At 36.4% G+C, this 17,538-nt stretch overlaps 1 protein-coding gene across 1 annotated transcript; it reads right to left on the bottom strand.

Annotated features, from left to right (window-relative positions):
• Positions 1–7,886: 7,886 nt before the first annotated feature.
• OOSP2 (oocyte secreted protein 2) lies at positions 7,887–16,554 on the bottom strand. Its single transcript, XM_068556145.1, has 4 exons — positions 16,491–16,554; positions 10,928–11,106; positions 9,764–9,867; positions 7,887–8,091 (listed from the first exon to the last, which is right to left on the bottom strand). Exons 1-4 carry the CDS (start codon positions 16,552–16,554, stop codon positions 7,887–7,889), a joined length of 552 nt encoding a protein of 183 aa, XP_068412246.1.
• Between the last annotated feature and the right edge of the window lie 984 nt (positions 16,555–17,538).

The following is a 17,538-nucleotide window of genomic DNA, read 5'->3' as shown; positions in this document are numbered from 1 at the left end:
CATCTTCCAGTTGCTTCTTGGTAACTCATTCTCTGAGACTAAATGGGTCGCTTTTTTTTTGTCTCCTTCTCAGAGTCAGCCTGCAGATTTCCACTAGGGAGTTTTCTGAGCCCTTTGGTGGGCTACGCTCAAGATCCTACCTGGGTCTGTCCCTGGAGTGTGATTGAGCCCCTCACATGGAAGTTGCCTAGGTGCCTCAATCCAAATGTTCTTAGATCCTTGATACTTTTTCCCCTCCTCATTTTTCCATCTTCTTTCCATCTTTCCACAAAAATCCCTATTGGCCTCTCAATACATTTAAGAGCATATGCTTCATAGAACAATTCTAATTTTCTGATAGAACAATACATCTCAGCCTAAAAGTCTAACTGATGTACTATTAAATGTATCTCCATGCAGTTAGATTCCTATGGGCTGTAGATCATTGTGCCTTGTAGCCAGGCTAGCATATTTTTTATGTCAGGTTCATAGAAATATAATTTACATGCAATAGATTTTCTCCTTTTTCAAGTGTACAGTCCTGTGAGTTTTGACTAATGTATAAAGAAATGTAAACAGAACCATAATCAAGCTAAGAGCCACTACCAATTCTTGGAATGTTGAACTTTTCTTTTCTTTTTTTTTTTTTTTTGCTTTATAATTGAACTCTAACTCCATGATGTCACTAAAACTTACTTCCTTCTGAAGAAAAAGAATTCCTACTCTCACCTGCCCTGCTCTCCACTTCTCAAGGAAAACAGAAATGTGTTTTTGAGAAGAAAATAAATCAGCATTTAAGCATGTGACTTAATACTAACTCTTTGATGAGTTTTAATTATACCAAGACAGGCTTTGCCTCTAGCAAAACTGCAAACAATGTGTTGATTACTTGTGTGATTATATTGGGTTTTGTAAGTGTTCTTGGTGTTTATTCCTCAATCACTTATATATAATGAAACAGACAATGAACATATAAACAAAAACTGATACTTCTATGGAGAGTCTGGCCAAGCTACCAGCTACAAACTTACAAACACAGAATATTTAACAACAGAGACATTCTTGCAATTTTATTCATTGTTTATTTCCAATAAGGACTGGAAATGATTTAAGTGACACCTTAACCAAAATAATTATGTTGAAGTTCTGAAATCTTTGCATATTTGATTTTTAACCTTACCAGCTCTAATCATTTATTGCCCAACTCACAGGAGCCAACAATACATTTTATATGAAGGTTTCATAAAATATCTGTAGATTGAAATATTGAGCTCCTACTGCCTGAGAGGTTGTTAAGGTTCATGGCTGACTTTACCTGAGTGAGAAATAAACTTTTGTCCTTTTAAGCCACTGATATTTGAGGCAGTATTATTGTAGCAGAACCTAATCAACACTGTTTGATGCAGGTGAAGAAACAAGTTTATGCTGCTTTATACAACAGGCACAATGAGACTCAAATCTGAGCTCATTTACTCCTAGATTCCAGCTGTTCCAACACAGTCAAGTTACCCTAAACTATTATTCAAGAACCCGCCAAAGACCATCATTTCCTCAACTTAAAAAAAAAAGCAAACAAGTTTCCATGAGCAAATAGGAAAAGAAAACAGCAGTGTGTGGAAGGGAGAGGAACAAAGGGCATACTCATATATTTTTGAATTAATTATAAAACTGAAGACTTAATTTAAATTCTTATATATTTTCCATACATTTGAATAAGAGAGTGAAAAACATTAAATTGAATTCAGTCAAAAAGTAGATCCCTTAGTCATATTCCACCCCTTGCTTTCATTTTCTCAAATGCTATTTAAGGTGGTCTTTGATTAATTATCTAGTTACCTTGACATCTCAGCTTATCATGGGCAATGTCCTAGCCTCAATCTTCTCAATTTTAGTAAAATTGTTATTATCCACACAATTGCCTGAGCCAGACACCAAGTTGTCATGCTTGATCGTGATTTATTTCTTACCCTACTTTAAATCCATTTGGAAATTCTTTCTTCCATCTCCAAAGCATATAGAAAATTGGTCTACATATTTTCTGTCTTCTCTACCACAAGCTCAGGCCATGATAACATCATCACTTGCCTTAATGTCGAATTAAGTTCTTACAATGCCTCCTAATTACTGCTCTCATCCATGTTCATAGGGTAATGAGTGATTTTTAAATATAAATCAAATCATGTCACTCCCTGCTTACAACGCCTGCAATAGCTTCTCATTTCACTGAGATAAAAACTATATGTTCCTACTGGTGGCCTTAAGAGGTTCCCCGTAATGATATAAGTTTTTGTGGACATGGACATTCTCGTTCTTCTTTTGGTAAATGATTGAGTAATAAATTCGTTAAAAGATAATGCATAAAGCCCAGTCACAATTAATGGATACTTTCTTTTAGTTTTTGTGAAGGTAAAGTTAGAAGTTGTATAATTAAAAGTTAACAAAATTTAAGAGTAATTAATTTATATGTTTAACCACTGATGTGTTTTCCTCTTAAATATATAATATTCCCTGTTGTACTCTCTGAGGAAGAAAGGGAAACTAAACTGAACTCTGATTGAACCCCCCCATGAAATTGACATTTTTATCCATCAAAATAAGCACTTCCAAATGTTTTAAAGTAATAAATACAAATAATACAGAGAAAAGATAAATAACTGAATTCATGATATTTAAGGAAGATGGGAGAGTTTGTGAAATGAACTCCTGGGACTGGACTTGTTCTAGCTTCTATTATTAAATGTTCATATGAATTTAAGACAAACTGCTTCCCATTTCTAAGCCTACCTGACATTGCCTATATAATGAAGTGGCAGGATGAGAGGGCTAAGGGCCACCCTGCACACTCTTCATATTTTAGCACAAGAATATTGAAGAAACTTGTTACCTCACGCCCAATAATTTCCTTTGCCTTGAGCAATCACTCATCCTACTCTATACCCTCCCAAATCTGTTGGCATAAAGTAATTTTAGTTCCAGATTCAGAAAAAAGCACTCTCTGTCCATAGCTAAACTTCTTAAGTTTTATTGAGGGCTGTGGAACTGCTTTAATGGCAATTGTTTTCTAGAAACTAAAGTTCAGCAACTTAAAGTGATGGAAGCAGTAGAGTGTAGTGGTTAATGGCAGACAGATCTGGATCCAGATCACCCAGTTTTGTCTTTATTTTTTTCCAGCTTTTTTAGAGGTATAATTGACAAATACAAATTATATATATTTAAGGTGTACAATGTGATGTTTTGATATACTTATCCATTGGGAAATGATTACCATTATCAAGCTAATTATATCTATCATCTCACATAGTTAACATTTTGTGTGTGTATGTGTTGAGAATATATAAGATCTACTCTCTTAGCAAATTTCAAGTGTACATTATTATTTATTATAGTCACCATGCTGTACATTAGGTCTCCAGGCTTTACTTATAACTGAAAATCACACTTTGACCAACATCTCTCCATTTCTTCCACTCCCCCCCCCCAACCCTGACCACCACCCTTCTACTCTGTTTCCATGAGTTCAACTATTTTAGAGTCCATATCTAAGTGAGCTCATGCCGCACTTTTCTGACTCTGACTTTTTTCACTTAGCATATTGTGCTTCAGGTTCACCCATGTCGTCACAAATGGCAGGATTTCCTTCTTTTTATGGCTGAATAATATTCCACTTTCTAAAGTTGTAGATATATAGATCTATCACATCTTTATCCATTCATCCACTGATGGACAGTTAGGTTGTTTCCATATCTTGACTCTTGTGAATAATGCTGCAATAAACTTGGAAGTGCAGATATGTCTTTGATATCCTGTTTTCATTTCCTTTGGATATATATCTGGAAGTGGGATTGTTGGCTCATATGGTAATTCTATTTTTAATTATTTGAGGAACATTCATACTGTTTTCCATAGTGGCTGAAGCAATTTACATTCCTTCCATTATTGTACTAGGGTTCCCTTTTCTCCACAGCCTACTCAACACTTGTCTTCTTGAGGATAGCCATTCTAACAGGTGTAAGGTGATATCTCATTATGATTTTGATTTGCATTTCCCTGATGATTAGTGATGTTGAACACCTTTTCATGAACCTGTTGGCCATTTGTATGTCTTCTTTTGAGAAAAGTCTGTTCAGATTCTTTGCCCATTTTTATATCTGGTTATTTGGGTTTTTTTTGCCATTGAGTTGCAGGAGTTCCTTAGATCTTTTGGATGTTAATCCCTTATCAGATGTATGGTTTTTGCAAATACAGTCTCGCATTCTGTAGTTTGCCTTTTCATTTTGTTGTTTCCTTTACTGTGCAGAAGCTTTTTAGTTTGATATAGTCTCACTTGTTTATTTTTACTTTTGTTGCTTGTACATACAGTGCTATAAGCAAAAAATCATTGCCAAAACCAATGTCATGGCGCTTTCTGCCTGTTTTCTTCTAGAGTTTTAAAGTTTCAGGTCTTCTGTTTAAGTCTTTAATCCATTTGGAGTTGATTTTTGTATATAGTGTAAGGTAAGAATCCAATTTCTTTCTTTTTTTTTTTTTGTATGTGGGAATCCAGTTTTCCCAGCATCATTTACTGAAGAGACAATTCTTTCCCCATTGTATATTTTTGGCATCTTTTTTTTTTTTTTTTAAACTTTGGGTTTATTTACTTATTTATTTATTTATGGCTGTGTTGGGTCTTCGTTTCTGTGCGAGGGCTTTCTCCAGTTGCGGCGAGTGGGGGCCACTCTTCATCGCGGTGCGCGGGCCTCTCACTATCGCGGCCTCTCTTGTTGCGGAGCACAGGCTCCAGACGCGCAGGCTCAGTAGTCGTGCCTCACGGGCCCAGCCGCTCCGCGGCATGTGGGATCTTCCCAGACCAGGGCTCGAACCCGTGTCCCCTGCATTGGCAGGCAGATTCTCAACCACTGCGCCACCAGGGAAGCCCCTATTTTTGGCATCTTTATTGAATATTAGTTAAAGGTATATATGTGGGTTTATACCTGGATTCTCTATTCTGTTCCATTGTTCTATGTATCCATTTTTATTCTAGTACCATAATGTGTTGATTACTCTAGCTTTGTAATAAAATTTGAAATCAGGACGTGTGATGCCTCCAGCTTTGTTTTTCTTTCTCAAGATTAGCTTAGGCTCTGCAGTCTTTTGTTGTTCCATACAAATTTTGGATTTTTTTTAGGGTTGTTTTTTCTTCTTTCTGTGAAAAATACCATTGGAATTTTGATAGGGATTGCATTGAATCTATAGATCACTTTAGGGGTAGGGACATTTTGACAATTCCAATACATGAACATGAGATATTGCTTCATTTATTTGTATCTTCTTCAATTTCTTTCAGCAATGTCCTATACTTTTCAGTATACAGATCTTTTCCCTCCTTGGTTAAATTTATTCCTAAGTATTTTATTTATTTTGCTGCTATTGTAAATGCGATTTTCTTAATTTCTTTTTCAGATAGTTCATTTTTAGTGTACAGAAACAACTAGTTTTTGTGTGTTGATTTTGTATTCTGCAACTCTACTGAATTTGTTTATTAGTTCTAACAGTTCTTTGATGGAATCTTTAGGGTTTTACGTATGTTACGTCATGTCATCTGCAAACAGAGACAATTTTACTTCTTCCTTTCTGATGGATGCCTTTTGTTTTTCTTGCCTAATTGCTCTGGCTAGGACTCTCAGTATTATATTGGATAGAAGTGGTTAGATCTGACAAAATTCAACATTCTTTCAAGATAAAAACTCAACAATTAGGTATAGAAGGAATGCACCTTAACACAAGCGACAAGCCCACAGTGAACATCATACACAACGGTTGAAAAGCTGAAAGCTTTCTCTCTAAGATTAGGAACTGATCACCAATAGAGGCCAGTTGTGCAATACAGGCAAATTATTTAATCTATGTTTGTTTTCTTATCTGTGAAATTGGAATAGTAATACATAAGTCTTTGGGTTATTAGGATTAAATAAATTGTTGCAACATGCTTGAAACATTGCCTGACACACATTAGGCCTTACAAAACGATTACCTCTTAGTTGTATATACATATATACCAAAGATAGATACCCGTTATGACAATTTAAATTCATGTAGACAACTGTAAGCAGCATTTTATTGGCAATAAGATAGCAGCACTTTAAATTTAAAAAAAACTAAACAGGGCTTCCCTGGTGGCTCAGTGGTTGAGAATCTGCCTGCCAATGCAGGGCACACGGGTTCGAGCCCTGGTCTGGGAGGATACCACATGCTGCGGAGCAACTGGGCCCGTGAGCCACAACTACTGAGCCTGCGCATCTGGAGCCTGTGCTCCCCAACAAGAGAGGCCACGACAGTGAGAGGCCCGCACACCGTGATGAAGAGTGGCCCCCACTCGCTGCAACTAGAGAAAGCCCTCGCACAGAAATGAAGACCCAACACAGCCAAATAAATAAATAAATAAATAAGTAAAATAAATTTTAAAAACTTGCTATCACTACACATTAAAAAAAAAAAAACAAAAACTACGTTGGCAAAATTTATTTCCAAAAGGATATAGCATCCAAAATGTACATTCGATAAGCAATTGACACACAGGGAACTTTACTCAATACTCTGTAATGACCTATATGGGAAAAGAATCTAGAAAAGAGTGGATATATGTATATGTATAACTGATTCACTTTGCTGTACAGCAGAAAGTAACAAAACATTGTAAATCAACTCTACTCCAATAAAAAGTAAATAAAAATTTAAAAATAAAAAAAATTAAAAAATTTAAAAGTTTTTATTGAATAACAGATGGCACACTTCAATTTTCATAATTGATATAAGAACTCTCCCCCAAATCAGGGTGCTCTTTGGTATATTACATGGGTAGACTCCCTGTTTAGGGGAAAGAGTATAGCATAATAGCTGGTGATAAATGACCATCCAGTAAATTGCTCCAAAGTGGCAGGATGATTCCATGTCGACCTCTTCAGTCAATTATTTCAAGTGTGGAAGAATAATATCAGAGATAAAGGAAAACCTGACCTCTAATTCCAGTTAAGGAAGTGGTTACTTAGATTCTAGACTATAAATCTAATTTCCTTCTTTAATAAGCAAATATGAAGTATATTCAATTACTTTTAAGACTGAACTTTACTAATTAATTAGGAAAGCCCACACAAGTTAAACTATCTTCATATAAAAGGACTTTGGGGCTTCCCTGGTGGCGCAGTGGTTGAAGGTCTGCCTGCCAATGCGGGGGACACGGGTTCGAGCCCTGGTCTGGGAGGATCCCACGTGCCGCGGAGCAGCTGGGCCCGTGAGCCGCGATTGCTGAGCCTGCGCGTCTGGAGCCTGTGCTCCGCAGCAAGAGAGGCCGCGATAGCGAGAGGCCCCGCGCACCGCGATGAAGAGTGGCCACCGCTTGCCGCAGCTGGAGAGGGCCCTCGCGCAGGAACGAAGACCCAACACAGCCTTAGATAAATAAATAAATTAATTTAAAAAATAATAATAATAATACCAAATAGGAAATTTTAGTTTACAACAGATAGCAGCTGTAAGTTGTTGTGTTTAAGATACAAACCAAAAAACAAAACAAAACAAACAAATAAAAAAAGGACTTTGGCTTCCCTGGGAGTTAGTATGTTAAATTTTAGTCTCTGGCACATTTTCATACCTATCTCTATTTTTTTATTCTTCAAAAAAATGTATTTAGAAAATATTTATTGGAGGTTTATATCAATTAAATCCTGTTGTCATTGAAGACCTATTTCTGAATCTACTCTACAGAACTAAAAATAAAATTTAATGGGTAATAGGATTATCTGATAGTCAACATTAAATTAATAAGACATATCCCTAATAAATAAAAGTATCTAAAAATTCACCTTCACTGAATCAGGAACTTCACTGAATTAGGGGTTTTAGGGATCAGATACCTAAGGAAAGGTTTATAGCAATTATTTTTGTATAAAAGCATTGTTTTTCCAACAAAATTCATGAGCCCAATTTCCAAGTTTCAATTTCTCCTTAAGTATGGAGTCAGTTTGACTAGAATTTAATAATCCTAACTCTTCTGGTGTTGTCTCAAAATCAGCAATAAAGGGACTGGGATCCAATTTTATTTCATTATCTGTAGAAACTGGTGTAAGCCACACTGATTTCCTAAAGAGAAGAGAAACAAAAAGCAGATAGGGTTGGCATACTTGGTACCAGGTCTTTCTGAATCTAAATTTGGGGCCAAGCTATTTTTTTTTTTTTACCACTGTTTAACATCATGATCATTTTCAATATGGTTATTTAGCGGTACCTGCACCCTCTGGATAATAGATGATTTGTAATACTTGTCTTAGTAGAGTACCAAAGCACCCAGTAAAACAGACTTAGACAAATGGATCCTAAGAACAGTAAAAGTTGTCAAAAGCTTAATGTGACCCAGTATACTGGTGACAGAGGTGTGTTGTGTGTGTGTTGTGTGTGTGTGTGTACAGCAGTAAAGCTCATGCACCAAAAACCTAATCATATACCTTTGTTGGCCTAGTCTTCATTTTTAAGAAAGATAACTGCAAACAATATAATAATTTTACAATCAAAATAGAAATGCCTTAGTCATCACTATTAATCTGGTAGCCTATGGAGAAGCAATAGCCCGAGGGGATTAGGTTAGAACTTTTTACATTACTCTAAGCACTGGCCAATATACAGGAATGAAAGTGTACGTGTGAGTGAGTGAGTGAGTATGTGTGTGTATGTGTGTGTGTCTGTGTGTGTATCTCTGTATGTGTATGTGTTTGTGTGTGTGTATGAGTGTGTGTGTGAGTGTGTATGTCTGTATGTGTGTGTGTGTGTGTGTGTACACAGAATCAACTGTTAATTTCTATTTAGGGGTCAGCTACTCCCCAGAATATCACTGAATCTCTCAGCCTTGGTCTTTCCTTAAAATAAGTTAAAGGGAAGATCAAGAGTATTCAACAATGTGGTTGTACTTAATGCCACTGAATTATTCCCTTAAAAATGGTAAATTTTATCTTATGTATATTTTACAACAATTAAAAATACCAATTCTCCCTCACCCCCCAAAAAGGGACTCTGATGATGTTAAAAGATATTGCACATTTGCTCTGAGCTCAAAATTCTTTTTTCATGTCAGCTATTTCCATATATTAAACAAGGATAAAATTTTTCCTTGTGGTTTTCAGGTGGTTTCTCAGATTTTTCACTCAGATTTATAACACTCAGGGTAAATATTTCAGTGGCATGGTAAAAGTGTATTGGGATATACTATTCCACTTGGTCTCAAAGTTCATGTGGAGTCCTTTTGGGATTCAGCCTCTCGGTTCCACAGAACTGCAAACAAACTGCATTTAATGATAGGCTGATAAGCCTTTCCTTTCATGTATGTCCATGAGTTAGTATTAAAATGAAAATTGGGTGTCTCTTAACTTTTTAGTCATTTACTCTCCTAACATGGAATTGAACCATAAAATATGTTAGAAGAAGAGTATTAACGAAGGAGAAAACACTGAAAGATAATATCATGTTTGATTCTTCCACTTACTAAGGTGACTGAGGATTTGCTTTAAAGTTCAGTTACTGTAAAATAACCTAGTTACACAAGATTATATAATGTTTTTATTCTAAAATGAATATTTTAAAATTGAAAATTGAAAATAAAAAAGTACTCAAAATATTTTTAAATGCTAATTTGGTGTTCATTTGGACATATGCTTATGAGCGAGTCATGTTATAGTCTCTAAAATCTACGCTTCTGCAGAAGCACATGGTAAGTAAAGGTGAAACTAACATATTCAAAAGGAGTATGGTCTATTGGACTCACCTAGGGGCAGAACATTCCAAAGGGATTTTCTGATGGTCACAATGTATATTCCTAGGGTTAAAGTACACCTCTGTTTGAAAAAGGAGAGTATCCTCCGAAACAACCTAGGAGAGCAAAAAGGTTAAGTATAAGATATTTCTAGTAACAAAGGGGCCCATGTACACATTTGAATAGGAAGTAGAAAACGTTCAAGGTCTCAGAAATGGCTACTGTCACTTTCAGGTACATACGAAGGTCTGACAACCCACTGGGACACAAGAGGAGTATTACCTGTAAGAGTGAACTTAAAGTACCCGGAAAAAAATCTTAACAGTACATAGGAGCAAACTGAAACTGTTACTCAGAGCTATCTTTATCATGCATTAACAAAAGGTTTTCAATAGTTCTTCTGAGAAAGATGATTTGGAGATCAAATAACAGAGTGGTTTAAAACATAAGCTTTGGAGGGGAATCCTCCTGTTTTGGCATCTAAACTACCACCAACTGGCTGTGCGTCCCTGGGCAAATTATTAAAGCACCTTCTGAAGTTCTAGCTCCCTCATTTCTAAACTAAAGACAACATCTAATTCATAGGTGACAGTTTTAAATAGGCATTGACCCCAAATACTTTTATAGTATGACTATAAATTGTTTAAATTTGGGAATCTATGAAAAGATAACACCCCAAGATAACAACACAGGCTTAAGATTTGTGCCTGGCAAAATAACTGACAGAGACTTTATTCCAGTAAAAATCTAGTCCCCATAGAGACACACATCCTCAAAGAGCATGGGTAAATTCAAATGATCTATTGTTGAATATGAAATACTTTCCCAGAATTGGTGACCTCTCACATTAGGAACGTTGAATGGAATTTAAAACTATCTCCTGAGATTTAGTGAAATACAATAGAAGCCTAAAGACAACTTCAAATCAGTTCACTAACCAGTCTGGAAATCCGTGCTTTAAGTCTTATGCACAAAGAGGACTCAATATTCAGTGACCAAGTACGGAACTGTATTGCCATCTATCCATAAATTACTCTAACTAGAAGCAAAATTTGTTCTTAAACAACAAAAAAAAAACAGGACAATAATTTTAGCACCAGGCATAAAATTGTGAAAAAAATATCTAGGTTTGTTTTTTGTTTTTGTTTTTTTTAAACAGATAATCATTATTCTTACCTTTGTCCTGATCCCACAGTCATGCACAGGGTATATAAAATCATAGGCATATGTTTGTATCCGAGTCACAGGGCAACCCGATCCCAGATATAATTCATCAGCAAATATATACAAATTGCTGCTGTATGCACATGGGCTTACAGAGACCATCAACCAGTCCATAGAACAACTTATTTTCACTGCAGAAAGAATCATATGAGAAAATGTCAGATGTGTATTTATCTTAAGGGGGAGCTCAAAGAACATCCAGCTATGCCCTTTGTGATAAATAAAAGATGTTCCTTTCTCTGGCAAAGGTTATCATAGCTTAAAGAACAGCATGTAGAGGGTTTTCATATTACCACTACTTTCCAAAATATCTGCATAATTATAGCCTCAAATAAGTAAATTTCAGTTATTTCACAGGGAAAAAATTCAATACACAAGAACAGCATTATCTTTTAGCCCCCTGCCTCCTCTTAAAGAAATTAGATTCCAAAGAGGATGATACAGTTAGGACTACACATAAGGGACAGAAGTAAACTGCAGTACATTAGAAGAGGAGTGATGTATTCTCTGTAATACTTTTCAAAGAGGGAAAAGGAGGAAGGTTGGTATGGTAGAATCCATATCTAGAGCAACCAGAACCAGAAACAATCATAGCCACAAGAGGAAATAGTCTGAAGAGAGAAAATCTACTGTCTGGGATGGAAGTTTTATGAAAATTTTAATGTGAAACCCATTCTATCCTCTACGTTGAGATCTTCAGTAAGTCATAATAATCACTATTTCTAATTGAGTCATTTTCCCTTTGGAAATGAAGTAAAAGTGTACTGGATTCTGACTTAGTGTGCTAGACAATCATTAACCAGAGGTTCTCAGGGGATGACCAGAGTTAAATTTCATAGGTCCTTCTATTGTTCAGAAGGAAAGTAAAGATTTATTAGCTTTAGTATTTAAAGATGCATGATAAGTAGTCGGGGGCCGGTGGGGGGGTAGAACCTAATAAACTAGATGGTAAAACTTCCAAATCGGAGAAGAACAAAATAGAATGAAGGACAAAAATAAGCAAATTTCAAACAACATAGAAGGAGGCAAAAAAGGAAAAGATAAAAAGACAAAACAACAAAAAACAAACCAAAAAAGACAAAAGCAATAAGATGGTTGCAATAAATTACAAAGTAAAGGACTTCCCTGGTGGCGCAGTGGTTAAGAATCTGCTGCCAATGCAGGGGACACGGGTTCGAGTCCTAGTCCGGGAGGATCCCACGTGAGGCAGAGCAACTAAGCCCGTGCACCACAGCTACCGAGCCAGCGCTCTAGAGCCTGCGAGCCACAACTACTGAAGCCCGCGTGCCTAGAGCCCGTGCTCCGCAACAAGAGACGCCACAGCAATGAGAAGCCCGTGCACCGCAATGAAAAGTAGCCCCCGCTCCCCGCAGCTAGAGAGGGCCCGCGCACAGCAATGAAGACCCAACACAGCCAAAAATAAATAAAATTTAAATAAATAAATTACAAGTATACTAGCAACAATAATGTAAATGAACAAATGTTCAAATGTAAATGAAACATATTGTTAAAAAAAAATGAATGAACAAAATACTCCAGGCCAAATCACCAACAGAAGAATGATGAAATAAATTGTAATGCATTTATATAATCAAATTCCATACAACATGGAAAATAAATTATAGTTACACCTATAAACATATAAATTTAAAAACAATTGTGAGAAAGATGCAAGTCACAATGCACACCTTATATATCTATTGACACAAATGAGAAATGAACACTTTTAAAAAGCTTTTTTTCCAAGCAAACAGACTATTCTTAGATATCCAGTATATATCCTATATTTATTAAGGTATTAGAATCATAACCCAAAACATGACTCTTGACCTCATCTGATACAGCCTCCTCGTGTTTTACAACAGCTAGAGTAACAGGGTTTAAATCTTATCTTCTTACTTTGACATTAATATAAGCAACTGTAATACAACCTGTCATCAAAGCTAGAATAAATACTTCGAACATGGATTTTATTTCTTAGTTTTCTTTATATTCCCAGTGAAACAGAACACAGATACATATATATATTTGAATCACAGCCCTTGCCAATAGTAGTACCTGCACGCAGGACTTCTAGATGAACAGAAATTGCAGAATTTCTATTTTAAGAAAGGAAGGGCAGGAGAGTGAAAGCCTGACTGGTAAGCCCACCTTTAGGAAGACAGAGTTCTTGCTGCTGGCCGGAGGGGTTTGAATTCTGCAGACACACCTTTATTAGCTTAACAGAAGCTGGTAGACTGCAATACAATATATTCATGAGTCAGTGAAGGCCACCCAAAGCGAAGATTTACAGTCAGCTTGAATATAAGTTCTGCCAATTAGACTGATTGTACTTGGAGCCTCAGACCAAGATGTAAACCGGGCTGAAATGGTTAAGTTCACTCCAGGGGGCAATTCTACCGGGTAACTGGAACTTAAGCTACAATGGGTTGGGGTGATGTTTAAGACAAATTTCCTAGACTCTCGTTGGTCTCCTTAGTTACTACATATGTTCTGAATATAGCCACAACCAAAGCATTTGCACATCAATTCTCTTTGGAACCTAACAAAACCCAGGAAGTAAACAAAGGTAGTATCCTCTTGTTCCACAAATAAGTAATTCAGTCACTGCCGAAGTCTGATCAATGCCTCCAGTCCCCCACCAGCATGTCTTTAAAGGCAGAAGGAAAAAATGAAACAGCAAAGCAGCAATAGGAGTTTGACTCAGGTATGATAACTAGCTATTATCTCCTACAGGAAGAATATAAGGTGATGAGTAAATTGGTAAGGGGTTCCAAGTCTAAAGCCTTACTTAACAGCTGCATTTAGAGGATATCTGGTGAATGAGTATGTGGTCAGAAAAATTATTAGGAGGCAAGATTTTCTTCCTAATGCAATTTAGATGACTTGTCACTGATGCCAATCTTGATAATACATTATGTGCCAAACATTATAATTGGAGTTTATATATCATCTAAAAATTAATTATTGGTACATGTGCTGTAAGACACAAATCATAATCATAATTGACCTCGACTGCATACTCTTCACAGATTTACTTAGTAAACTCTTCCTCTATGGTAACTATAGAAATGCTAAGAATCAGATAATTTTTCCACAGCAAGAACTCATTAAATTCTTTCCCTGTAGATGAATCTTAGTTTAGGAATTGACAACAGGTAGTCATTGGAAGAAATAAACAAGTGTCTTTAAAAATGACCATCTGATATATGTAGCTGAAAAAAACAAAGACACGAATATGAAAAGCTACATGCACCTCAATGTTCACGGTAGCATTATTTACAATTGCCAAGATATGGAAGCAACCTAAGCATCCATCAGCAGATGAATGGATATAGAAGATGTGGTATAGATATATATACAATAGAACACCACTCAGCCAGAAAAAAGAATGAAATCTTGCCATTTGCAGCAACATGGATGGACTTGGAGGGCACTATGCTAAGTGAGACAAGTCAGACAGAGAAAGACAAATACTGTATGATATCACTTATGTGGAAGCTAAAAAATACAATGAACTAGTGAGTATAACAAAAAAGAAGCAGACCCACAGATATAGAGAACAAGTTAGTGGTTACTGGTGGGGAGGGGGCATATAGGGGTGAGCAAGTGGAAGGTACAAACTATTGGGTGTAAGATAGGCTACAAGGATGTATTGTACAATATGGGGAATATAGCCAACATTTTGTAATAACTATAAATGGAGTGTAACCTTTTAAAATTATTTTTTAAAAAACTTAAAAAAAATGACCATCTGCCATCAATATTTTAGTATCTCATACTTCTCACAAATAAGCCTAACATGACTCTGAGTAAGCTAGTCATGTGTCAGAGGGGCTAATTGTCATTTACTATCTTCTTTTCTATGTGGCAGTGCTCATTTACATAGCCATTGCAAAGTAATAAAATAAGATCACACAACGAAAATAGCTAGTCATCCAAATCTTGACGAGGAAAGTTCCCAAAACAGTCATAGAGACCTAGTAGGCCTTGGAGGACATCCAGGATTCTCTTAAACGCTTTGGAAAATCTGAATCTTCCCAGCATGAAGAAATATTTCTACGATTAATGAGCGAGATACCTCCAGCACCATTTGAGCCTGGAAGTTCTTGGTTTTTAAGGATAAATCATCAAGAAAGTAAGAAAATATAGGGAGATGTTTAAGAAAAAAGTAGGCTTTGGAGAAGGCAGGTGTTCTACATCAGTGATTGTAACCTCCAAATCACCTCTCTCCACGTGTTCGAAATATTGTTCTAACATCAGCTAGATAAGATTACCAGGGAAATCCTTCCTAAATGAAAAAAGGTTGCAACAATTGGATTAAGATAGATTCAAAAGGGTAAGTGGATATGGACATACAGGAAGTCCATGCTTCTGGCTTCACTACTTATTTTTCATACTAGTTTTAGGGTCAAGTTTCAGTTTGACATTCTGAGCTTGTGTCTCAAGTAGCTGAGAAATTGTTTGAGAAAAAGCCTGAGGAACATGCATAGCTGTGCATACACTAGCTGAAGTAGAATCGTCCTTGCACCCAAGCATCATGTACCATAGCCAGGCCTGAACACCCTACTCACCCCTCCCAGATAACTGGAATTCTTCTCCGACTCATAGGTCACTGCCCTTTCTCCACATGTGTGGAACTAAATGATTGAAATTACTGAAATTCCAATAATTTACTGCCACAGGGTGAGCTGCAGTAACCTAGGCATTCTGAAAGAGTCATCTTAGGTAAAATGGAAAGATCAGAAACTAAATGTGGTCCTTGTTCAGAAAGGGCTTATAGGCCAAATGGGTAAGAAATTCACATATCATTTCCCCAAAAAAGACCCCACTTCAAGCAGAAGGAAACAGGAACATCCAAGTGACTTTTAAAAAAACTTAGAGAACACAAAAAGTAATATTGAAATGCTGCCTTAGAGTAGTTGAGATTTAGTCTGGCCTTGAAGCTGGGAAGCATCTGGATAACACAAAAAAATGGAGAATACTCCAGGTATAATAGAAAAGATATTTGAATCAATTTATAGACAGACCAGACACTGATTTAGCTTTATCCTATTAGCTTTGCAAAACTGAATTTAACATGAGTGAAGGTCAGATAGAATTTTAAAAAGAACAAAAGAGCAGTATCATCAAGGGGAAATACGAAGGGTCTGGAAACAGGAAGGTCAGTAAAGATACAATCAAATATCTTACAGTACCACCAAGAACTGGTAATTGGCAGTGAGTTCAAAAGGGCAGCCTAAAACATAGAGCCGAGGACTGTTTCTGAAGAATCTCTGCAAATGAGGATTCAGATAGAAGATCATAACATAGAAGAAAGAAACATCTCAGACATTTAGGCAGAAAGTTAAAATGTGTCCTCAATATAAAGACTCAAGTCCAGTTGGCCTGAAAGTATTTCTCTTCTAGCAAATGGTAAGATCAGATCTCTATAGGGAGTAGAGCGCCTGCCTAGAAAGATGGAAAGCAGTCATTCTGAGTAACCCTCCAAGGAAGCATTCTCTAATTCATTTACCATTGATGTTCTCAGCACAAGGCCAAATCAAGGCAGCAAGGAGAATCAAGATTTCTAAAGCCATAGAGACCTCCATGTGAGCAGACCCCCAGTACAGGACTTCTTGGGAAATAGGAAGTGGTAACAGCTTAAGTGATTTTATATGGCATCCCATGCTCAGCTGCCTTCATTTTGCTACTTATTTAGATCACCCATGGGGTGGTTTCCACAGTGTCAACCAACTAAAAGCTGAGACTCTCCTGATTACCCAAACCCTGATGCTCAAAGAGGCCCATCAGGTGAAAGGTGCTAATTGATAACTGTGGGTGCCTGAGGCCTGTTAAAATCATCTGAGAAGCTGGCAAGGCACACACTTCCAAAAAAAGCTAAAGCATAGAAAACTGTTTTCACTAGGTAATTTTCAGGTGTCATCTAATATGCTGAATAACCTAAATCATACATATTTGAAATCAAAAGACTATTATTTCTTAATTTCTATGGGTTTGGCTGTGGAAGAATGAGCAGCAGAGATGATAAAGTGACTTTAATCCCTGAGACAGAGACCTAAAGAAAAACCGTCTTTCTTGACCTCAAGAAAATCCACAAATTCATCTCTGTTAATTCTTCCATAAATTGTTCTAGTTGCTCTAGTCGGGTCAAGCCTTAAAATTATTTGCTTATAACACAAGATATACACACACACAATATCATAAGGGTAAATATATATATATATTTGTCCTCGTGTTTTATATACATATGTATATATAATTTTATATATAATAAACATAAATTCATTTTAATAGTTGGAATAATAGTTCCAGCTAAAGGTTTTTCTTGTATTTTCTAAAATGTCAATCGTGACATTTTTAGTTTTAAAGTGAACTTGGAAATCGAGGCTCACAGTAAATAAACTTCAAGGAATCTGAGTTGAAGACCTATCATTGTTTTTAGTGACATCTGAATTATAGTTTCAATGTTACAATCTGCTTTCAAATAAGCACGTGCACAGGGCTTCCCTACATGTCACAAAAAGGACTTTCATTTCCAACATCACGTCCTCTAACGGAGC

This window comes from Eschrichtius robustus, chromosome 11 (genome assembly GCF_028021215.1).
Source record: "Eschrichtius robustus isolate mEscRob2 chromosome 11, mEscRob2.pri, whole genome shotgun sequence".
NCBI lineage: Eukaryota > Metazoa > Chordata > Mammalia > Artiodactyla > Eschrichtiidae > Eschrichtius > Eschrichtius robustus.
The sequence above is the reverse complement of the archived record's forward strand: the minus strand, read 5'-3'. Positions and strand labels throughout refer to the sequence as shown.